This window comes from Lynx rufus, unplaced genomic scaffold (genome assembly GCF_022079265.1).
Source record: "Lynx rufus isolate CCGP_SWC_20201006 ecotype Redwood Valley unplaced genomic scaffold, mLynRuf1.p SCAF_4, whole genome shotgun sequence".
NCBI lineage: Eukaryota > Metazoa > Chordata > Mammalia > Carnivora > Felidae > Lynx > Lynx rufus.
Window position 1 is genome coordinate 51132937 of NW_025814856.1, and position 24468 is coordinate 51157404.

The 24468-nt window shown below is 45.8% G+C and overlaps 1 protein-coding gene across 9 annotated transcripts in view; it reads left to right on the forward strand.

The window, feature by feature from the left end:
• Positions 1–24468, forward strand: part of TTLL3 (tubulin tyrosine ligase like 3) — a 27546-nt gene continuing 3078 nt past the window's right edge. For 4 of the 9 annotated variants that reach the window (XM_047095004.1, XM_047095008.1, XM_047095001.1 and 1 more), the window contains exons 1-11: positions 1–1265; positions 1411–1502; positions 3270–3677; positions 4785–4913; positions 6049–6163; positions 6900–6998; positions 8249–8444; positions 11658–11806; positions 15275–15518; positions 16669–17104; positions 23744–24179. In XM_047095004.1, coding sequence (XP_046950960.1) covers positions 800–1265; positions 1411–1502; positions 3270–3677; positions 4785–4913; positions 6049–6163; positions 6900–6998; positions 8249–8444; positions 11658–11806; positions 15275–15518; positions 16669–17104; positions 23744–24179 — 2770 coding nt within the window. In that variant the 5' untranslated portion in view covers positions 1–799. The remainder of the gene's footprint in view (positions 1266–1410; positions 1503–3269; positions 3678–4784; positions 4914–6048; positions 6164–6899; positions 6999–8248; positions 8445–11657; positions 11807–15274; positions 15519–16668; positions 17105–23743; positions 24180–24468) is intronic. The other 5 variants (XM_047095005.1, XM_047095006.1, XM_047095002.1 and 2 more) reach the window with 5 other exon arrangements.

Sequence of the window (24468 nt, forward strand, 5' to 3'; positions counted from 1 at the left end):
AACTCACGGACCGCGAGATCGTGACCTGGCTGAAGTCGGACGCTTAACCGACTGCGCCACCCAGGCGCCCCTATTGCTCTGTAGATCTGATCCAGTTTCACTAGGCTCCAGCCACACTGGTTGCCTTTTAGTTCCCAGGGAAGGTTCTTAACCTCCTCGGGGCTGTTGCTGAGACTTTCCTCTCCCTGGAATACTATTCCTTTTCTCTTCCCTAGCCAACTCCTGACCTCCTTGGCGTTGTGTAGTCTTCAGCTTAAATGTCACCTCTTCAGAGAGGACATCTTTGCCTTCTCTAAACTTTATCCCCTTCCTGGTTTCAGTTTACTGCTTGTTGATTGCCCTTATCATACCTACAGCTGTTTTATTTCTTTGTTGCTTGCTATTTTGTTTTCCCTCCACTGGGCTGTAACCCCCATGAGGTCAGGGGTCACCTCTAGTTTCTTCTTCCAGTCTCCAGCACCTAGCTTGCTGCCTGCATATCACGGTTGCTCTCTATAAATACTGTGGAATGACCCAAACCACAGGAACCATGACCCTGAAGTTAACTGGCAGTGCGGTGCTCTGTGCTTCCACCTTCGGTGAGGTCCGTATTTTAGCCCGCTGGAGGGAGTCCGCAACCCACTACCTGAGCCCTGATTGTGCCCGGGGAATGGTTTCCAGGGCGACAGCAAACAGAGGGCGGGGCCTCGGAACTGAGGGCTTCTCTCCAGCCTCCGCTGGGCCCTCCCCTGAGTAGAGGCGGTGTGCAGAGGGGAGGCGGGCTCTCGAGCGCCGGGACAGCGCTTGCCGTGAGCGGCGCATGCAGGGCCCCGGCGCCTCCCTGCTTCTGAGCGTGGGGGAGCTGGGGGCCGCGCCCCGGAGTTCTGCTGCCTGGTTCTGCCGGGAGGGCGGCCCGGTGTGCAGCTGGCGGCGGAAGCCGCAGCCTACGGAGTCACGCACCAGAACCTCCGCCCCATGGCCGTGTGCGCACCACACCGAGTTCCAGCCTCCCGAGAAGCCGCCGGGACCTGGGCCTGCCTCCGCCCGTCCCGAGGGGGCTCGCGCAGGCCGCAAACGCGGGGCCGGGAGCCCCGCCGCTGCGCGCGGCCTAAGCCGCGCGTTCGAGTTGCCGGCCTACGGCATCCACGCGCAGAGCACCGAGGATCTCTGCCGTTTCAGGTCCCCGCACACCTCGGCCCTGGATGATGCCCAGTCACAGGAGGATGAGGCCCGTTGCGGCCTGCCTATCCTGGTCGGAGGTGGTGGAGAGGACGAGATGACTTGGGGTGGGGGGAATGAGGGGTCGGGAGAAGTGCGGAGTGTGGGTATACGGATGAAGGGTGGAGAAAGGAGTGTGGGCGTCGGGAGGCCCGGAGAGACGCTAGGCCGAGCTCCCAGGCTGCCCCATGCCCACTCCGCATCTTTTTGCAGGTTCCCTTGTCCTCTGGCAAGGATTCTCCAAGGCGTCTCACCACATGGGCCGGCTCAGAAACGCCAGGATCCACGTGGAGAGAGCTGTCAAGGTCGGAGGGGGCTGGGGGGTGTCTAGAAAGGGCCCTGAGAATGGCTTAATCTGCCTCTCCTAACTGTATTCCTTCATTCTTTAAAAACAAACGAACAAAACCAAAAACCTTGATCCCACACCCATCTTAAAATATTCCCAATTCTTCAGTACCCCTTCTTGTGGAATTGTCTAACTTATTTACCTGGGATTCACCACTCAGCTCTTAGCCTCTGGTTTCTAGCCTTAACCCACTCCCATCCGTCCCAGTCACTCTGACCTCCAAGGAGCCAAATCCAGCAGCCCCCTTTCTGTCTTAATCTTGGTCTGGTACCTTGTGTCACTCTACACTGCTGCCCCACATACCCTTCCCCCTTGGCTGTCTGCACACCCCTAGTTTTCCTTTCTCCCTCCCTGGCTGCTAATTTTCAGCCTTTGAAGGCTCTACAGGGCTTTCCTGGTTCCTTGGATCTCTCTCCACACCGATCTTCTTGGCTTTGGGTCCGGTCAACATGCTGTGCCCTCTACATACCCTTGTCTCTCTTTTGACTCCACACTCCTTAGATCCATCCCCCTACTTGACATATCCACCCAGAGAGAATTTAGAAGCATTTCATACCCATGCCCCAAACCATATTCTTGATTTTCCTGCCTAAACGTGTCATCCTCCCTAATCTCCGGTCTTCCTGTCTCCGAGTTCTCAAGCCAGAAATATGATCTTTCTGTTTGTTCACCCACACATCTAGATAACCATGTTTTGTTCTTGTTTTTGTTTTTAAGTAAACTCTCTGCCTAGCATGGGGCTGGAACTCACGACCCTGAGATCAAGAGTTGAGTGCTGTACTGACTGAGCCAGCCAGGCACCCTGCTTACCTACTACACATCTAACCCCATGAGCAAAACCAGTCATGTCTATTTCCAAAGCGAGTCTCCACTCTGTCACCTTCTCCACATCTTCACCCTCATTCTAGAATGCTATTGTGATTTTTCTCCTGCCCAAACCACGACAGCCTTCTAACTGGTCTCCCTGGTCCCCTCTCCTACCTACCCCTTTCCCCTCCATCTGTTCTCTGTATAGCAGCAAGCCAAACTTATAAAGCCTCCAAGCATATCATGTCCTCACTTTGCCTTTATTGCTTCATGCTACCCTCAATATAAAATTCAAGTCTGTTCAAGGCCTGCAGGCCTTCCTCAGTCTCCTGAAGCTACCACTACCTGCTTCCTTAGGAGCTCTGCCCTCATTTTCCACACCGTATCCTCCCTGGCTTCCTTCCAGTTTCTTCTGATCTCTGTTCGGCCTCAAGATCTTTGTACATGCTTTTCCCTCTGCCTGAACTGCCGTTTGCCTAGTTCTGTACACTCCTTCTTACCGTTCCCATGTACGTATTTCTAGTCTCTCTAGGTCCCTGTTGAGCATCCAGTTTTGGGAAGCAGCCAACCTGGATTTAAATGCTTTTTCACTTAATTACTCTGTGGCCAAACTATTCAACCTATGTCTCTGTTTCATAACCACTTAAATGGGGATAATAGCATCTATTAAGAATACATATTATTAATAATACATATAAGCTAAGCAGTGCATAGTAGGTGCTCAATAATTGTTAGCTATTACCATTATAATTATTACTATGCATATTTATTTCTCTATGTGTTTATAATTTGTCTCTCCTATTAGAACATAAACATTTCCTGAAGGCAGAAACCAGAACTGTCTGGTTCACTACTATATCTCATATGTCTGGCACTTGGATGATACTCACTGAATAAGTATCCTTCTCTCAACTTACAGCAGAAGAAGATCTTTATGATCCAAGGCCGCTACCCAGTGATACGGTGCCTCTTGCGCCGGAGAGGCTGGGTGGAGAAGAAGATGGTCCATCACTCAGGCACCACCCTGCCGCCACCCCAGAAGGATCTGGATAGCTCAGTAATGGGTGATAGTGACACCACTGAGGGTGGTGAGCCATTCCCTCCCTTTCCACAGGCTGCCCCTCCTGAGTCCCTTTCCTTTGGTTCCCTCTATCCCAGGGTTGAGACTTTGGTATGGGCCTATGGAGCAGGGACAGGGGCCTCACCAGGCCTGGGCTCTGCATCCACAGAGGATGAAGATGAGGACGAGGCATTTCAGCCACCACAGCTGTTTGACTTTGATGATTTACTGGAATTTGATGATCTAGATGGAACACATGCTCTGATGGTGAGGGCCCCGGGGGCTGGCAGTGAGGGACTTAGAGGGAGAGCAGTAGAGTCCAGCTAGGTCACCTCAGAGAAGTCCTTTCCTTCTCTGGGCTTCAGTTTCCTCATCTATAGTAAAAACTGCTTCTATAAAGCCTGGATGCGCCAGCAGAGTGGTGAGGGACACAGTGGGGCTCAGACAAGGCTGGCCTGGGATCAGAACTCTGCTAGGTTATAAGCCAGCATAACCTGCCCACCTAGTAATTCCCCCTTCCAAATAAAACCCCCTTATTTCACATCCTTTCTCTGCCCTTGGCAAGCGAAGGCTGGAAGGAAGTGCCTAAAAAGCTCTGAAAGGTGCTGATATGATGGTATGGAGGTGAGGACACCTCTGTGTTGAAGTGAGGACACTTGGCTTTAAATCTTGGCACCACCACTTAATAAGCTGAACTATACCAAATTGTCATTTTTTTATGTCAGAAAAAGTTGAACACTGGCAGTTTCATGTGGCTCGAGCCTGTGAGCTCTTAGATAAGTCACTTACCCTGCTTGTGCCTCAGTTCCCTCATCTGTGAAATGGGGATAACAATAGCACCTACTTCGTGGGGTTCTTATGAGCATTAAATGAATTGATAGGAAAACCACTTAAAAAAAAAAAAGGCACTTAGAACAGGGCCCGACACATGATGTCATTGCCTGTTAGTAATTCTACCTCCCAGAATTGTGGGAAGGATGAAGGAGGTAGAGTCCTGAGAGAGTCTTTGTCACACACTCTGTGCCCATCAGCTTGGAGTCACTGTCCTGTCACTGATAGCCATGGGCCAAAACAAAGGTGTGGCATTCGGTTGTGTGGCTCAGTCACTGCCTAGGGGCACCTGACAAAAGGAGTTCTGCCAGCCAGCCTGCTTTCTGCTCACAAGTATGTGCCCTGGAGGAAGAGATGTCTCTTTTTACCTTATACCAAGATGGGGTGTGGGCTAGAGGCCACCTTGGAAGCATACTCTTCTTCCATTCACCCACGCACACATACAAACACACCCACACACACAGGCTCAACAGAGTGAGGAGCAGTTTCTCAGGCCTTGTGCTGAGAAATACCAGCCTCCCCCCTCTCCTCTGCTCTCCCCAGTCCCGCATGGTTCGGAACGAGATCCCCTATTTCATCTGGACCACTCGGCGGGACGTGTTGGACTGTCAAATCCTCTCCAAGGATCAGATGATAAACCACTATGCCCGGGCTGGCTCCTTTACCACAAAGGTGGGTTCCCCAGCGGAGAGGGCATAGCAGCTTCTAACCGACTAGTCCTTGGGCTGGCAACCCCACTCCCTGCTTTCCTTGTCAGTAAGAGTTCTTAGGAGGTGGAGAGGTATATAGTTCAGTGAGATTTGGAGTCAGGCAGGCCTGGGTTCAAATCCAACCCCTGCAGCATATCTGGCAAATGTACACATAATGACTAAGATTGATTCCGGGATCCAAACGGCATCTGGAGCCAAGAAAACACCAAATCCAATGACTGTAAACAAGAGACCCCTTACCAGTTAAGCAAGGGGTATCTGGCTGATGGATCCATTCGATCTTACCTGGGTTTATTAACAAGTGTTTTCACCTCTCTGAGCCTCAGTTTCCTCTTGTTTATTTTTTTATTTTTAATTTTAATTTTTATTCTTCATCCATTTTTGAGAGAGAGAGAACATAAGCAGGGGAGGGGAAGAAGGAGAGGGAGACACAGAATATGAAGCAGGCTCCAGGCTCTAAGCTGTCAGCACAGAGCCAGATTCAGGGCTTAAACCCATGAACTGGGAGATCATGACCTGAGCTGAAGTCAGATGCCCAACCCACTGGGCCACCCAGGTGCTGAGAATACCAATACCACCTATTTTGTAGGGTTCTGGCAAGAATGAAGAGCTTTATTATTAGAACCTACTAGTATGTTATTGGTGCGGGCTGGGAAGATATCCTAAAGGAGGCAGGTCTTTAAGAATGTGAAAGGATGGGGACACTTGGGTGGCCTAGTGGGTTAAGCATCCAACTCTTCATTTTGGCTCAGGCTTGATCTCACAGTGCTGATGGCTCTGCTCTCTCTCCCTCTGCCCCTTTCCTGCTCATGCTCTCTCTTTTTCCCTCTCTCTCTCTCTCAAAATAAATAAACTTAAAAAAAAAAAAAGAATGTGAAGGATGGATAAGAAGGATATAGGGCATTCTTGGCAGAGCAAACTGCATGGGCATACATAAGGAAATGGATGAGTGAGTCAGGCCTATCAAGTGCAGCAGAGGCTCTGAGAACATTTAAGCAGGGTCTCCCTGAGCTGTCTGGGCATGTGGCGAATGTGGGAAGTCCCTTGAGGTGCTCTGGGAAAGTCCCACTGTGCCCCCTCAGTGGCTAACTTCATAGGTGGGTCTGTGTCTCAATCTCCGGAATTTGCCGTGGTTTGATGAGGCTGATGCTGACTCCTTCTTTCCACGCTGCTACCGCCTGGGTGCTGAGGATGACAAAAAGGCCTTCATAGGTAAGGAGATGCCAGCCCCATTCCTGGACCCCCAGGCTAAAACCCTGGTTCGTGTTAGAGAGCAAAAGGCCTATCTTTAGATGCTCTCATTCACTCCAGCTGACTTCCTTCTCCATTTCCAATCCTTATCTTCCCTAATGTGACTCCCATAATGAACTTCCTAGCTTGGTCAACCCAGACCTCCAGAAGAGCTCAGATAGCTTAATTTGTATTCTAAAGCAGGTTCTCAGAGTTGGTCGATTGGTTGAGTTTAGAGTCCACTGTATATTCCAGGCCTGTGGCAAATTCCACTGGGTAGATTGGGTTCCAAATCTAGAAAAGGCTGTGGACTTTGGACTTCTAAGGCAGAGTAGTTTCCGACTTCAGAACATGTTCCAAGTTCAGGTCAGAATTTGGGTTCAGATTAGATGCTAGGTTTAAATTCATCTCCAAATCTGACATAGGTTTTGGGCTCAGGTCTGGTTCTCAGGCTAGAATAAGTATCAAAAGTGTATCGGAAGGAACAGAAGGGGAAAATGAGACAACAGGTCTAGGCAAGATTCTGAAGGCAGTATATATGCCACATCAGATTCTAGGCCTGGATCTACAACTGCAACAGGAGCCAGGTTCTAACCCCAGAGTCTAGAGTCAGAAGTTAGGTTCTGGATCCAAAATGGGGCAGGTTATGATCAGGTTCCGGAACCAGAACAGGCCTGAGCCTAGGGGCTGAGCAGGGTATCCCCTGCCCCGGGAGCAGAGGACTTCTGGCTGACAGCTGCCCGCAACGTTCTCAAGCTGGTGGTGAAGTCCGAATGGAAGTCGTTCTCTATCCAGGCAGAAGAGGAAGAGGCCCCAGGTAAGTACTATGGTTACCTCCACTCCCTACCTGTTTCATTTATCCTTCCACCCATCCATCCATGTGTTCATCTACACATCTGTCTATGTATTAGCCACATCCATCTGCCCCTCCCCATCATCTTTCTTCTTCCCACCCACCATCCATACATGTACCCACCCACTTGTCCATCCATCCATCTACTCACCTGTCTACCTGCCTAGTCCCCCACCCCCACCCACTGAGCTCACATTCACCTGCCCATCCATTTATCATTCATTTCCACACTGTTGATCTACTCATTCACCTACCTTCTCTCAGCTCCACACTCCTTATTGATCCATCCTCTCCTCTACCTACCTTCCTTCCCATCCTGCCACAAACTCATCTACCTATCTACCCACCTGCTTTTCCATTCTCCTATCCACCATCCATGTATCCTCCACTCCACCCACTCATCTGTTCTTCTTTCCCAATCACCCACCTGTCTTCTGATCCACTTGTTAATTAATCCACTGCATCATCCAGCCATCCCATGGGCCTGGCATGTGGCCAAGCAGTATAGAGAGGACAGACTAAGAAGACATGGTCCATCCCTGCCTGTGGGGAGCTCAGGTCTCGGATGAGGAAGAAGCAGTGAAACCATGTACTTTTATGTGGTCTGAGGACCCCTTGTCCCTTGTGGCAGGGGGCAGGGGTACACAGAGAATCCCTTACTGCATGTTGGCTCAACCCATAGCCTGCCCTTTCTGTCTCTGAACTTAGTTCCTACCTCTGAGTGTCCATCCTATTATCCAAGGGCCTATCAGCCATGGATTCAGGAAAGTAGGGGGCAGCTGTACTGGATAGAGGAAAATTCCTGCCTCTTCCAGAAAGAGTTCTCTCCATTGCTGTCTCCTGGGTGTGTCAGGTGAAAAGAAGACTTGTGTGCCAGGATCAGGGACACAAGGGCCTTATGTGTGTCAGAGGTCCCAGGAACAGAGAGGCTACAGGTGTGTGCTGGGGCTATATCCTGAGAGGCTTTGGGGCATTTAGGGTAGAACCTCAAGTGAATAACAGGTCCTGGAACAGTGGGGCCAAGGGTGAGTACTAGGGTCACAGGTGAATTTAGAACAAAGCCTCAGGTAAGTGACAAGTCCCAGGACAGTATAGGGTACAGGTGTATACTGGGCCTAAGGCAAATGACAGGCCTTAGAGCATTGGAGGCTGTGGCATATGTCAGGTTATGTGCCTTGCGTGTCAGATAGTGACAGGCCCCTTTCTGTCTTCAGGAGACAAGCAGCCCAAGAAACAGGAGAAAAAGCCAGCGACAGTGTCCCCAGAGTTTGTGGATGAGGCTTTGTGTGCCTGTGAGGAGCACCTTAGCAACCTGGCTCACATGGACATCGACAAGGGCCTGGAGGCGCCACTGTACCTCAGCCCCGAGGGCTGGTCCCTCTTCCTCCAGCGCTATTACCAAGTGGTCCAGTGAGTACCTCTGCCGCAGGGCTGCGGGGTCTGGGCAGGTTCCCCCTGGCCCTCAGGGGGCTTCTGTGTTCTGAGCTGAAGCTCAGAGATAGACTCTCTCCTCCCCAGGCCTCCCACTTTTGTTTGCCCTGCCTCTACTGTTCAAGAACCCTCGGGGGCTCCCACTGCCTTCATGACAGGTCCCAAATCATTCTTCCTGAATCTTGGTTGACGTGCCATAATTACTGAGATCATGGCCTGTGCTGTCAGATAGTCCTGACTTTTAGCACCTTCCAAGCTCTTTGGCCTTGGCAAAGGTCATCTCTCTGAGCTTTACTTTTCACATGCAAAATAATGTCTGCCTCCAAGGTAGGATTAGACAGGATAATTTGTGTTATGCACTCAGTGTAACTCCCAGGATTCTTTCACAAAATGAGAGTCTGTCAAGTCATTTGGGATTTATCCTGGAGGCCAGTGTTTCCCAAAGGATGCTCCATAGGATGCTTAGCTCTGTGGGACCTAAATCGATTTGATGAAAGAAAGGCTTTTGTGGTCAGTTGCATTTGGAAAACATCAGGTTAAACAAAGTTAATGAATTTAGGCTTCCTTGATGCAAGACTTTTCAGAACCTGTGGGTGATGTCAACCTCCAAGAGACAGACTGTGCACTATATCCTGTACTTTTGTGACCCCAGCCCCCGCCCTACCCCAAGCATCCTGAGGGGTTGTGTTCTCAGAACACACTTTGGGAAAAAGTTCTTAATCAGAGGAAGGGAGTTGAGTTGAGACAGGAATTCGATTCAGCAGAGGTGTGCAGGAGAGAGGAAGGGAGAAGCGCCCCCAAGGCAGGAGGGCACCCAGCATTTATTGAGCGCTTCCTGTGTGCCCAGCATTGTGCCAGTCTCCAAAAATGAAGTGTAGTCCCTGCCCTCAGTGGGTGTACAGCTCAGGTGGGGAGGCTGCAGCAAGTCAGGTGGGAGTGCTAAGGGCCTCAGCTGGGGTGGTTTTAATAGAAAGGAATGGGCAGACTTACTGATTTTGATAGGGGAGACTAAAGAATTAATAAATGAACTTAGAATGAATGACATACTGAGCAAACCTTCATTATTGATAAATAATTCATTTGTATCTGTTTTAAATGTTAGAAATTAAAAACTAGGTGACCCTATACTACCTTAACTACCAGAGAAGTATCAGAAAAAGCCCCTCCTTCTTAAACTAAGAATTCTCAAGACTAAGAACATTAGAACATGAGTCCTTTGTATTTCTAGATGTGAGGTAAGTTCTAAAGAGCCTTAGGCACTTCTCAAAAGTTGGGATTATGTAAAATATTACATCATATAAGGGTGCCTGGCTGGCTCAGTTGGTGGAGCATGCAACTCCTGATCTCAGAGTCATGAGTTCAAGTCCCATGATAGGCATAGAGCCTACCTTAAAAAAAAAAAAAAAAGGTTTTGGGGTACATGGCTGCCTCAGTCAAATATAAATGCTGTTAAGTGGTTCACTCACTGAAGTTATGGATAGTTAGCATTCATTAATTTATGCAGTACTTATGGCTATGTTTTCAACTGCTTTTTTTTTTTTAAGTTTATTTATTTTGAGTGAGAGAGAGAGAGAGAGAGCACAAGTAGGGGAGGAGCAGAGAGAGAGAGAGAGAGGAAAAGGGAGAGAATCCCAAGCAGGCTCCGCACTGCCAGTGCAGAGCCTAATGTGGGACTCAAACTCAGAAACTGTGAGATCATGACCTGAGCTGAAACCATGAGCCGGTTGCTTAACTGACTGAGCCACCCAGGAGCCCCTGTTTTCAACTTTTTAAAAACACATACATGGCTCACCAGCCAGGCTTTTATCAAGGTTGACTTCCCACAAAAACACCAGTTGCTTTTTTGTTGTTTGTTGTTAAATATAAAAATGGTATTGTTATGTCTAATGTACTTTTTCAAATGACACATGCCCTTGCCACCATCATATGACACTTCCCTGGGCCAAATCACAGGTTTATTAAGCAGATTCCCTATGCCATGGCCCACAGAAAAGTTTCCAGCAAACCCTCTGGAAATAGAAGATTTAGGACTTGAGTGTGAATTTTCCTAAGAGGCCATGCCTAGCCCCCACCATTTGGCTGTCTCTGCTTCTGGTGCTTCCCCATTGGGTGCTGCTGCCTCATTGTTAAAAGAGGTATAAGTTCTTCAAGGCTGCAGACATTCATAAGGCTAAGATGTAAAAAGGCATTAGCATCTAGTGGAAGCTTCCTTCCTATTCAGTCAGAAGAAAAGGAATGGGAAAGTGTGGATGAGGCTGCCATCTAGGGTATTTCATGACTTGGTTTAGTTCAGTACATTTGTGTCTTGTAGAGAACAGAGTCTGTCTTTGTCCATGAACTCTTATCTGCACAGCCCAGTTGCTGAGGCAGGCAACCATTCATCCACTCAACAGACTTGGGGAGTACCTAAAAGGTGTACTGCTGGGGGATGGGAATACAGCAGAATAGTGACTGTAAAAAATGTTCCTGCTCTCATGGAGCTTGGATTCCAGGGGAGGGAGACAGACACAATAACCAAATAAGCGTAGATGATGAGACGAGAAACAAGCCAAGATGTGTGATACAGATGTGCTTAGGAAGAATTAGACCAGGAAGGGACCCACCTATCAACTGGTGTTAGGTCCAGGTTTGGAGGAATATGAACCCCAAAAAGCATCTGTGGGTGGAGGGATCATACAGGACAGCATTTGCATCCTGACTCAGCCACTTAACTCAATATGAGGCCTTGGGCAAGTCTCTGAACTCTCCCAGCTTCAGTTTACACAGTAATACTTCCCTGGCAGGGCCATAGAGAAGATTAGTGATAATATATGTGAAACCCCTGGCACCATGCCTGGCACATAGCAGTGCCTCATCATCAGATGCTGGTGTGATTAAATTCAGCTGAAGGCAGTTCTATTGTAACAGAAGGTAGGTGGCAGAAGGTGGAATGTTGGAGTAGGAGGGCGTGTAATAAGTGGAATATCCCCCTTTCATATTCTAGCATTCTCAGATGGCACCCTAGGCCAGTTAGAATTTGGGGGGCAGCTTGAGGGTGGGATGGAGGTTTGGAGGAGACCTATCTGGCTCTCTCGGGGGAGGGTATGACCTAGGCTGGTTGGACCATGGCCAGGGGGCTTGTGTTTCCTCTTGCCTTGTCCACCAGGCTGCCCCCAGACCCAGCCCTGCCCAAGTCCCATCATCTCCCCACAGCGAGGGGGCAGAGCTCAGGCACCTCGACACTCAGATCCAGCGCTGTGAGGACATCCTGCAGCAGCTGCGGGCCGTGGTGCCGCAGATAGACATGGAAGGAGATCGCAACATCTGGATCGTGAAGCCGGGAGCCAAGTCCCGAGGACGAGGTGGGAGTCAGCCCCTGCTTCCTGCAACAGCACCCTACAGCTTGCGTCTCTAACTAGAGGCTAGGGAGGTTAGTAGTGCAGGCTGTGTTGGACCCAAACTGCCTGGGTTTGAATCCCAGCTTTGCTACTAATAGCCTGTGTGATCTTGAGTAAGTTACATCACCTCTCTGAACCTCGGTTACTTCATCTGTAAGGGATGATAATAACCTCCTGTGAGGTGAGGATTAAATGAGGTATTGTGGCTAAATTTCAGCATGGTGCCTGGCACAGAGTAATCGCCCCACAAACGTTGGCTGCTGTGATGACGATGTCATCTTCTCTCCTGCCCTCAGAGTTGGGTTAATGCTTTAGGTGTGTCTGGTGATACTCATGTGCAGTGGTCTGTCATCTATGGGCTCTCTGATTTGACCAGTGCATCCTTGTGAAGTATAGCACAGTGGTTAAAGTATGGATGCTGAGAGCCAGACTACATCAGGTCAAACCCAAGCTCTGCCTCCTACTGTCTGTAAGACTTGGGGCAGGAGAGTCAACCTCTGTTCTACCTCATTTCATCATTCGGTAAATGGAGCCAATATTACCTACTCCAGAGGATAAGTGAATATAATATGTGCTTTTACATAGTAACTGCTGTATATGTGCTATTATTTTTTATCCTGTCTGCTCAGCCCAACATGAATGGAATTATAATAGGGGAGCCAACAAGTTGGGGTGATGCATTAGCCCAGCCTTAAAAAACTGGTTAAGGACTCATGAGATGTGGAAAACAGACTTTTGCACCAGATCCTCCAGATACTGAGTTTGTTCATGTCCAGGTGAAGCTGTTACAGTCCAGACACTGAGTGACATCCCCATGTCACTTCAAAACCAGCATCTTGGTCTTTTCTTTTCCTACCTTGAAAATACTTGTGTTGTTTTTTTCTAATTATAAAAATATGTATTTATTATTAAAAAAAGATTAGACAATACAGAAATATAGAAAAAAGAAAGCAAAAGCCACTCTTGATTTCACTGAGATAACTACTATTAACCTTTTGGTGTGTTTCTTTCTATACTTCCTTCCCTGCATTTGGGGAGGAAGAGAGTGAGGGAGGGTGCGTGTGTGTGCGCGTGTGTGTGTTGTTTTATTAAAATAATTTTTTTTAACATTTATTTATTTATTGAGAGACAGAGACAGAGCATGAGCAGGAGAGGGGCAGAGAGAGAGGGAGTCACAGATTCTGAAGCAGGCTCCAGGCTCTGAGCTGTCGGCACAAAGCCCGATGTGGGGCTTGAACTCATGAGCCAGGAGATCATGACCTGAGCTAAAGTTGGATGGTCAACTGACTGGGCCATCCAGGCTCCCCTGTTTTAAACACCATATTATTCTGTAGCCTTCTTTTCTCATTTATTATATCTTTCCATGTCAGTTAGTATAACTCATCTCTTTTTTGCATCTTTCTTTTTCTTAATAAGTTTTGGACTTCATTTTAGTACATCTAGATCTGCTTTTTCTTTTTTTCTTGTTTTTAGCTTACTGTTATGTACACATTCAGGATACACAAAACTAGAGAGAATAACACAGTGAATCCCCATGTACTTAGCACCAAATTTCAAAGTTGTATCTCCATTTTTTAGAAAAGCTTAACTGAAATGCACATGTGATATTCCAATGAAAAGGTGTGAGCATACAACTCGACAAATTGTCACAAAGTGAACACACTTGTGGAAAGTACCCAGATTATGAAATAAAATACCTGTACCCTAGAGGGTCCCTCCTGGACCCCTCTTAGTCTCTATGTCCACAAAATGGTAACCCCTATTCTGATTTATAATACTATAGATTAGTGTTGCCTAGTTTTAGATGTTACATAAAAGTACAGTATGTACTCTCTTATCTCATTCTGTTTCACAGTTGCATACTTCACTCTTGCTTAGATGCACTGTCATGGATTTACCTAATCCATTTCTGATGGATATTTAGATGGCTGCCAGTTTTTTTCCTATTTATTGTTGATTGACTGCTGTTACAAGCAGCACTATGATAAACATCCTGTGCAAATATCTTTTGGGCTTAGGATAAATTCTTAAAAATGAAATTGCTGGGTCAGTGGACATGAATAGCCTTAATTTTTGGTTATACAAGGCGTTGTATTCTTGGGAATCTTGGTGATCATTCTGGCCATTTGAGAAAGGATCTGGTTTGGGAACTAGACACAAGTTATTCTGTGCCATTGGCAGGTGATCAGTCTGCTTTGGGTGCCAAACAATGAAGGAATGAGATTGACTTGTGAGTATGTATGTTTGCAATGTGATTCTGATATGTATCAGCATTGAAATGATGCCTTTTAAGTATAAGATACTTAATGTCACTTGCATAAAAGAGATAAAATTAAGATAAGGCAATTATTTTCTACCTAAGAGAATGGCCAAAATAATCAGTAGTGTTGGGTAGGATGTGGGAAAATACATAATCTCATATACTTTGCTGGGAGTGCAGACTGGTAGAACATCTTTGGTAATATAAAAATGAAAAAATGTACATATCCTTGGAGCCAACATATCTACAGCTAGAAATTTATTCTACAGGTAACTAATAATAGTGATAGGAGTTAACATTTACTGAATGCTCACCATGGGCCAAGAACTATTCTGAATCCTTAACATGTTTAGTTAGATGTATAGAATCTTATCAAACTGAGACACGTAAAATCTTCCATAACTTGGAAGGATATCCATTGGACCTGGAAGCAACAGTTGGCTGCCTCTGGGAAAGAAGTATTTTTAATTGTGTACCCTTTGTACTGCCTGCTTTTATGTTTTATATTCTGTTAATTATTGGGAAAAAACTAATCAAAGTCATATGTGCATATGGTATTTTAAAAAGCCCAATATGGGGGCGCCTGGGTGGCGCAGTCGGTTAAGCGTCCGACTTCAGCCAGGTCACGATCTTGCGGTCTGTGAGTTCGAGCCCCGCGTCGGGCTCTGGGCTGATGGCTCAGAGCCTGGAGCCTGTTTCCGATTCTGTGTCTCCCTCTCTCTCTGCCCCTCCCCCGTTCATGCTCTGTCTCTGTCTGTCCCAAAAAAAAAAAAAAACAAAAACAAAAAAAAAACGTTGAAAATGTTTATTTTTTTGGAAGAGACAGAGAGACAGAGCGTGAGTCAGGGAGGGGCAGAGAGAAAGGGAGACACAGACTTTGAAGCAGGCTCTAGGCTCTGAGCTGTCAGTACAGAGCCCCATGTGGGGCTCGAACTCACGGATTGTGAGATCATGAACTGAGTTGAAGCTGGACACTTAACTGACTGAGCCACCCAGGTGTTCCCCCCCTTCCCCGCCCAATTTTTTTAATCTTTAGCAGATTCTCAGCTTTGCCAAAGAGAACAGGGTTCTGGAGAAGCACTCTTACGTACTTGGCCCTATCAGTTCCATGGTCCCCTGGCCCTTCTAGCCCAAGCCTGACCTGATCCCTGACCACCCTGTTTCCCCCATAGGCATCATGTGTATGGACCACTTGGAGGAGATGCTGAAGCTGGTAGACGGCAACCCCATGATGATGAAGGATGGCAAGTGGGTGGTACAGAAGTATATTGAGCGTCCCCTGCTCATCTTTGGCACCAAGTTTGACCTGAGACAGTGGTTCCTGGTGACTGACTGGAACCCACTTACCGTGTGGTTCTACCGTGACAGCTACATTCGCTTCTCCACACAGCCCTTCTCCTTGAAGAACCTGGACAAGTGAGCCCCATCCCTTGTTTCCTGTGAGCTTCCTGTCTAGCTGGGGAGCTGACAAGCAACAGGTGGTTCCCCAGTACAATGCTGGGCTCCACACACAGACTGCACACAGGCAGGTCTCCTATCCATCCAACAGATACCTACCAAGTGTGTTTTAGCATTTGAGATACAGCAGTGAACAAAACAAGAGCCCAGCTCTGAAGAGTTCACATTCCCGCACATAAGCTGGATATGTATGAAATGTGTCTGCCCATGTCCTACCCAACGCTATTGATTATTTTTGCCACTCTAAGTAGAAAATGGTCGTCTTAATTTTATCGTTTTTAGAACAAGTAATGTTAAGTATCTTATGCTTATAAGGCATCATTTTAATGCTGTTACTCATAGATAAGCAATGAATGTAATAAGTAGAATTATCTAATAGGTAATAAAATGATACATGTTATTAAAAAAAGACTGTAGAGCAGGGTCAGGGGGTTCAGGAGAAATGCGAGAGCAGAGAGTCAAGTCGCAGTATTAACTTGGGGGCTGAGAGAAAGTCTCGTTGAGTCCTGGGTTCAGATTCCATCTCTGCAGCTTCTAGGCTGTGTGACTTTGGCCAAGTGAAACCTCTTTATGCTTCTTTTCTCACATCTGAAGAATGGAGGCAGTATTATGAAACTCATAGCTGTCGGTTACTGAATGCTGCCTATGTGACAGGTGCTAAGTGTTTCATGTATATTATCTCAGTCATTCATGAAAACCCAGTGAAGTGGGTACTGTTACTACCCCATTTGACAGATGTGAAGGAGCACTTGGGTGAAAAGATCTCACAACTAGTCGGTGGTGAAGGTGGGACTTGAGCAGTTTGACTACAGGGCCCATACTTCTAACCCACCTTACCTTCCAGGAGCTGGAAGGGTTAACTGGGACTAATGTACATAATACTGTGGCCCCATAGGTAGTGCCCTCAAAGGGATAAGACTGGTTCTGGCCCTAGAAGATTGTGGTGGCACCCAGATCTTTGTCCTTCTTGTCTACCCTAGCTGAGCCCTATCTCAAGGTGAACAGTCCAGGGTGGCCCAGGGCTGGTTCCAGGGTTTGCCTGCCCTCCCCGCATTTGGGTGGGAGAGGCACAGGGAGCCAGACCTCAGCTTTCTGCTTTCTGCCCCAGCTCAGTGCACCTGTGCAACAACTCCATCCAGAAGCACCTGGAGAATTCATGCCATCGACACCCGCTGCTGCCCTCAGACAACATGTGGTCAAGCCAGAAGTTCCAGGCCCACCTGCAGGAGATGGGGGCCCCAAACGCTTGGTCCACCATCATCGTGCCTGGCATGAAGGCTGCTGTGATCCATGCCCTACAGACCTCCCAGGATACTGTGCAGTGCCGGAAGGCCAGCTTCGAGCTTTACGGTGCTGACTTTGTGTTTGGTGAGGACTTCCAGCCCTGGCTCATTGAGATCAATGCCAGCCCCACCATGGCCCCCTCCACGGCTGTCACCGCCCGGCTCTGTGCAGGTGTGCAAGCTGACACCCTGCGTGTGGTTATTGACCGGCGGCTAGACCGCAACTGCGACACGGGAGCCTTCGAGCTCATCTACAAGCAGGTGAGGCTGCTGGGCCTAGGCAAGACCCCAGGGAGTCTGTCCCCTCTTCCACGCATCCCTGTAGTGAAGCACAGGGCACTGTAGTCAGACAGTCCCAGTTCAAGTTCTGGTCCTGCCATAGTGACTCAGTACAGCCACTTTTCCTTGAGCCTCCATTTTCTCATCTGTAAAATCAAGATGCTGTTACCATCTTTCTCATAGGGTTTGGGAGGGTGAAAATGAGTTAATATGTGTGGATCATCCTTATGATCCAGTAATTGCACTAGTGGGTATTTACCCAAAGAATACAAAATCACTAATTTGAAGGGATAAATGCACCGTATGTTTATTGCAGCATTATTTACAATGGCCAAATTATGGAAGTAGCCTAAGTGTCTATTGATAGATGAATGGATAAAAAAAATGTGGTATATACAGTGGAATATTATTCAGCCATAAAAATGAAATCTTGTCATTGGCAACAACATGGATAGATCGATCTAGAGAGCATAATGCTAAGTGAAATAACCCAAGAAGAGAAAGACAGATACCATATAATTTCACTCATGTGGAATTTAAGAAACAAAACAAATAAAGAAAGGGGGTGGGGGGGAAGACAAACCTAAAACCAGACTCTTAACTATAGAGAACAAACTGATGGTTACCAGGGGTGGGAGGGAGGGGTGGAATGAGTGAAATAGGTGAAGAGGATTAAGAATACACTTATCTTTTTTTTTTTTTTAATGTTTATTTATTTTTGAGAGAGACAGAGACAGAGTGTGATTGGCTTAGGGGCAGAGAGAGGGAGAGACACAGAATCCGAAGCAGGCTCCAGGCTCTGAGCTGTCAGCACAGAGCCGGACGCGGGGCTCGAACTCACGAACTGCGAGATCATGACCTGAGCCAAAGTCAGATGCCCAACTGACTGAGCCACCCAGGCGCCCCTAAGAGTACACTCATCTTGACGAGCATTGAGTAATATGTGGAATTGCTGAATTGCTATATTGTATACCTGAAACTAATACAACACTGTGTTAACTACACTGGAATTAAAACAAAAATAATTAATTGTAATACAACAACAAAAATATACATGTGGATCATGTTTCTAGAGATGCATATAGCAAAATGTTAAAAGCAAAACCTCCATGGCTTCAAATCTTTGCTCAATAACTATGAGCTGTGTGACTTTGAACAATTCCCTAACCCCTAGGGTTCTCCGTTTCCCCGTCTGTAAAGCAGGACTGAACATAATCCCTACCTCATAAGGTTGTGATAATTAAATGAGGACATAGGTAAAGCCCTTCAGAACAGCACTTGAACATCATAAATGCTACATGTTTTAGCTATTATTACTACCTAATAAGGTCCTCAGGTGTCTCATGATAGACGGCATCACTTATAATGCCTGGACATACAGTAAGAGTCAGTTAGTGGAAGCTGCTGCTGTTATTATTGTTGTTATTATTTTATTCCTTGTATAATAATTTTACTCACCTTGTTCCAGAAAGAGATTTGAGTCCACTTATTGGAATAGAATACAGTTTTTAAAAATCAGTCAGAAAACCAATTTCAAGGGTTGCTGAACTCTGCAATTTCTCATGGTAGTTAAATTCAATATCCTAATTCTAAGTATCGTTCTGATTAGGATTCGGCTTCTATTGGGGCACCTGGGTGGCTCAGTTGGTTAAACGTCTGACCCTTGATTTGGGCTCAGGTCATGAACTGGCTGTTGAAGAATCGAGCTCTGCATCAGGCTCCGCACTGAGTGCTGAGTGTAGAACCTGCTTGGGATTCTCTTTCTCCCTCTCTTTCTGCCTGTTTCCCACTCATACTGCCTCTCCCAAATAAATAAACATTAAAAAAAAAAAAAGGATTTGGCTTCTATCAGAGTTTGGCCACAGGTAGAGAACATGCTGATTACATGACCCAGGTGTCCTGGTCTTTGTCACAGTTACTGATCATAAATTAATATTGGCATATTGGTTTCAAAAAACAAATATAAGGGCAGGAAAATAAGACAAAACCAAAGGGGAAGGGAACATTCTAGCACAATGGTTCCCAAATGCTGGTTCACAGGCCAAAATCACCTGGCAAGCTTTCCAAATGTACAGGAGTCAGGAAGCCCCACCCCCAGAGACTGTTCTGAAACGTCTGGCTTAGGGACTACACATCTGCATTTTTCAGATGTCCTAGTTGTCCCGAAAATCTTTCATAGCTTTTTTTGTTTTTGTTTTTAATTTTTATTTATAAAAAAAATTTTTTTAAGTTTATTTATTTTGAGAGAGAGAGCACGCACATACACATGTTGGGGAGGGGCAGGGAGAGAGAGAGAGAGTCTCCATGCCCCACATTGAGCCCGATGTGGGGCTCCATCTCATGACCAACCGACCAACCATGAAATCATGACCTGAGCCAAAATCAAGAGTCAGTTGCTCAACTGACGGAGCTGCCCAGGAGCCCCTGTTTTTGTTATTTTAAACCAACATGTGATGAGGATTCACTGTTTGCATTGGTTGTGTTTGTCTTACTTTGTCCTCCTTTTTTCCTTTTATAGATTCCCTCACTCAAAAAGGAGAGGCAGAGTAGGAAGTACATAGGAAGCATTGGTCCATAGCCACTCTGAAATCTAGCCTCGCACATATTTCCAGTTTTGCTATTTGGACCATCATTACTTCCTAGGAATTCTCTGTGGCTGTTGCTTTCATCCACTGGGATCTCAGTTCAGTCCTAAATCATCCTTTCCCATGAACAACCTCAATAGTTCTTAGTCTGTTACCTGCTCATAGAAGTGTGGGAGTATAGAAGCCTCTTTGATTTCATATTGTGTTTGTCCCATTCAGTCCAAGTGCATATATTTTAAAACTTTGTGGGTTTCTTATGTATGAAGTTATAATCTATTCTATTATACAAAAGCCATATCCACAATTCTTAGATAGCTCTTCTCTCTGTGAGGCTACTGTAGGACAACAGCCCTCACAATTATAGAAGCCCTACTGTTAACAGAGAGTGCCTACAGCCCTGTTTAACTCAAAATGTGTTAAAGACTTAAACATAAGACATAAAGGTATGCCCTTGGGATGCTTAAAAGATCTGTAGCTGCTTTAAAGGACTTAGATCTGTCTGAAGTTTTTTTTATTACGTACATGTAATTGACATGCAATATTACATTCAAATATACAACATAATGAATGATTTGATATTTATATATATTGTGAAATGATCACCACAATAAGTCTAGTTAATATCCATTACCACACATAGTGATGGTTTTATTTTCTTCTGATGAAAACTTAGGAGGTCTACTCTCTTAGCAACTTTCCAGTATGCGATATAGTATTATTAACTATACATCCATGGCTTACTTATTTTATAACTGGACATTTGTAACTTTTGACCCCCTTCATCCATTTTGCTCACTGCCTGTGGCAACTACTAATCTGTTCTCTGTCTCTGTGAATTCCGGGGTTTTGTTTCTCTCTCTCTTTTTTTTTTTTATTTTAGATCCCACATATAATTTACATCATGAGATATTTGTCTTTCTCTCTGATTTAATTCACTTAGCATAATTTCTGCCCTCAAAGCCCATCCATGTTGTACAAATGGCAAGATTTCCTTCTTTTTATAGCTGAAGAATATTCCATGATAGTAGATAGTCATATTTTCTTTATTCATTCATCCATTGATGGACACTTAGGTTGTTTCTATGTCTTGGATATTGTAAATAATACTGCAGTGAACATGAAGGTGCCGATACTTTTTCAAGTTAGTAATGTTTTTGTTTGCGTCAGATAAATACCCAGAAGTGGAATTGCTGGATCATATCACAGTTCTATTTTTAATTTTTTTGAGGAACCTCAATACTGTTTTAATTCTTATTTATAAAAAAAATTTTTTTAAGTTTATTTATTTTGACAGTGGCTGCACCAATTTATATTCCCACTAACAGCATACAAGTGTTCCCTTTTCTCCACATCCTCACCAATACTTATTTCTTATCTTTTTTTTTTTTTTTTTTTCAACGTTTATTTATTTTTGGGACAGAGAGAGACAGAGCATGAATGGGGGAGGGGCAGAGAGAGAGGGAGACACAGAATCGGAAACAGGCTCCAGGCTCTGAGCCATCAGCCCAGAGCCCGACGCGGGGCTCAAACTCACGGACCGCGAGATCGTGACCTGGCTGAAGTCGGACGCTTAACCGACTGCGCCACCCAGGCGCCCCATTTCTTATCTTTTTGATAATAGCCATTCTAACAGGTGTGAGGTGATATCCCAGTATGGTTTTGATTTGGATTTCCCTGCTGATTATGACTTGGAACACCTTTTCACGTATCTGTTGGCCATCTCTTTGTCATCTTTGGGAAAAATGTCTGTTCAGATCCTCTGCCCATTTTTAAATAAGACTATTTGTCTTTGCCATTGAGTTGTATGAGTTCTTTGTATATTTTGGATACTAGCCCCTTATCAGACATATGATTTGCAAATATTTTCTCCCATTGGGTAGGTTGCCTTTTCCCTTTGTTGATAGTTTCCTTTGCTGTTCAGAAGCTTTTTAGTTAGATGTAGTCCCACATGTTTATTTTTGCTTTTGTTGCCTTTGCTTTTGATGTCAAATCCAAAAAATCATTGCCAAGACCCATGTCAAGGAGCTTACTGCCTATGGTTTCTTCTAGGAATTTTATAGTTTCAGGTCTTAAATTCACTTTAATCCATTTTGAGTTGGTTTGTTTGTGTGTTACAAGGTAGTGGTCCAGGTTCATCCTTTTGCATGTGGCTGTCCAGTTTTCCCAACACCATTTATCGAAGAGACTGCCCTTTCCCCATTGAATATTTTTATGCCTTCTTTGTCATAAATTAATTCACCATTTATGTGTGATTATTTCTGGGCAGCTCTGTATTCTGTTCAATTGACCTATGTGTCTTTTTTTATGCCAGTACCATACTGTTTGATTACTATTGCTTTGTAATATAGTTTGTAGTCCGTAAGTGTGATGCTTCCAGCTTTTGTTCTTCTTTCTCAAGATTGTTTTGGGGGCACCTGGCTGGCTCAGTTGGTAGAGTGTGTGACTCCTGATCTTGGAGTTGTAAGTTTAAGCCCCACACTGGGTGTAGAGATTACTTAAAAATAAAAATCTTTAAAAAAAAAAAAAACACAAAAAAAACATTGTTTTAGCTATGCAGAGTCTTTTGTGGTTCCATGTAAGTTTTAGGATTTTTTCTTTTTGTGAAAAATTCCTTTGGCATTTTGACAGAGATTGCATTAAGTCTGTGGATTGCTTTGAGTAGTATGGATATTTTAATAATGTTAATTCTTCCAATTCATCAGCACAGAATGTCTTTCAATTTATTTGTGTCTTCAGGTTTTTTCATCAGTATCTTAGCTTTTAGTGTACAGGCCTTTCATTTCCTTGGTTAAATTTATTACAGGCTTTTGTTCTTTTTGGTATTCTTTAATCTCTTTTAATCTAGAGCAGCAGCACTGTTTTCTCCCACCCCCAATAGTTGGGATCTTTTGAAGGGACCAGGTTGGTTGTTTTGTAGAACTGTCCCACATTCTGGATTTGTCTGATTGTTTCTTTGTGATGCTATTTAGCTTGTTCTTCTGTTATCTCAGTGTCCTATAAACTAGAAGTTGGGCCAAACAGCTTGGTAAGGTTCAGGTTAGACATTTTTGGCAAGAACACTTGAGACGTGATGCTGGGTACCTCATATAGTATCACAAAGCACACACTGTTGGTGTGTCTCGTGATTAGTGATGCTAAGTCTGACCATGGGGTTAAGGTGGTAGCTACCACATCTCTCCATTGTATGTTGCATCCTCCCCTTTGCAATGATCGGTTACTTTGTAAAGTGATACTTAGGTGCACATGACACATTTTCCTGTCATCCTTTTCACTGACTTATTTTGATACCCAGTTTTGATTAATGGGGCTTTGTAGGAACTCTGATATTTGTATTTTTTACAAGCTGCAAGTGATTCTGATAGATTCTAATGAGGATCTTTTGTTGACACAGAAAACACCTCACACTAGCTCAAGGTTAAAAACGGGTCATTAGCAAGACACAGGGAGGCTGTCCTGGAGCCCAGCTGCAGGATGTATGGCTGGCTTAATCAGAACTGAACATTGTACAGAGGCTCCTCTTCTGGAACTCTTTCTCTGCCTCCTTCTGCAAATTTGCTACTTCATTCTCTCAATAGAATGCCTTCATTAATGCTCTCAGTTTCTCCTTCCCCATAATAGGTTCATGTAAGGCTATAGGCAGGCTCCAAGCCTCTTAGCTATCTGGGTGACATAACTCAAATTCTGTCTGCAGAGAATCTGGCTTAACTCAGGAAGCTGTCCATCAGCAGTGGCTTATGGAGCAGAACCCTACACATTCCAGCAGGGGTTGGGAGAGCTTAGGAGGGCAAAGGGTAGGGGGTCCTAATAGAGGCATGACTAAGACTCCCTGACTCCACAGGGTTACTAATCCCAGGGGTTCTGTGACTTTCTAGGTACTGATTCAGGCTTCTCGAGCCAGACCCTTTAGAGAACAGAGATGGGCTCCCTGTTTCTCAACCCAGAAATTAATTCCATCCATCTCTGTCCTGATTCCTTCTGGGCCTAGGATTCCAGCACCACTGTCTGAACAGGCCTCATCTCCTCTTCTTTCCCACAGCCTGCCGTGGAGGTACCCCAGTATGTGGGTATCCGACTCCTAGTAGAGGGCTCCACCATCAAGAAGCCCCTGGCAATGTGTCACCGGCAGATGGGGGTCCGCCCAGCACTCCCTCACCTGCTGACCCAGCGAGCCTCTGGGGAAGGCAAGGATTTGGGGACTGTTACTCACAGGTCAGCTCCTAGGAAGGTTGCTGGGGCCAGGAGCCTGGGGCACACTGAGAAGCCAGACTCCACTGCCACCACCTCGGCCCCCGGAAAGGGGAAGAAAGGCAAGGCGAAATGTGCCTCGGCCCTGGTCTACCCCAATCTCCGGAAGTGGGAACCCCCCAGCACCAGGATGGGCTGCATTTTCACCATGACCTTTGCTAGTGGGGACAGGCAACCCCATCCCTTGAACAGATTGCCATTGAGTCTGAAGAACCCCCAAGCCCTGGGTAAGACCATTCCCCCAAAACACCCCAAGGTCCCAAGGCAATTTCTTCCTGCTCTCCAAGCCCCTCCTAACCACCTAGATTTGCAACCCCGCCGTAGCCCCACCAAAAAGACACCAGTAGCAAGTAAAAGCCATCACTTACAAAGTATTTTCTAAAAATGTGTGACCAAATGAGTATCATTCCCTCCAAAATAGTCACCCTGCAAGGTAGTGGTACTTATTCACAGATTTCAGGACTCAGTCCCAGGTCCATCTCTCTTCAGAGCCCAAGCTTTTCCTGCAGCGGTATT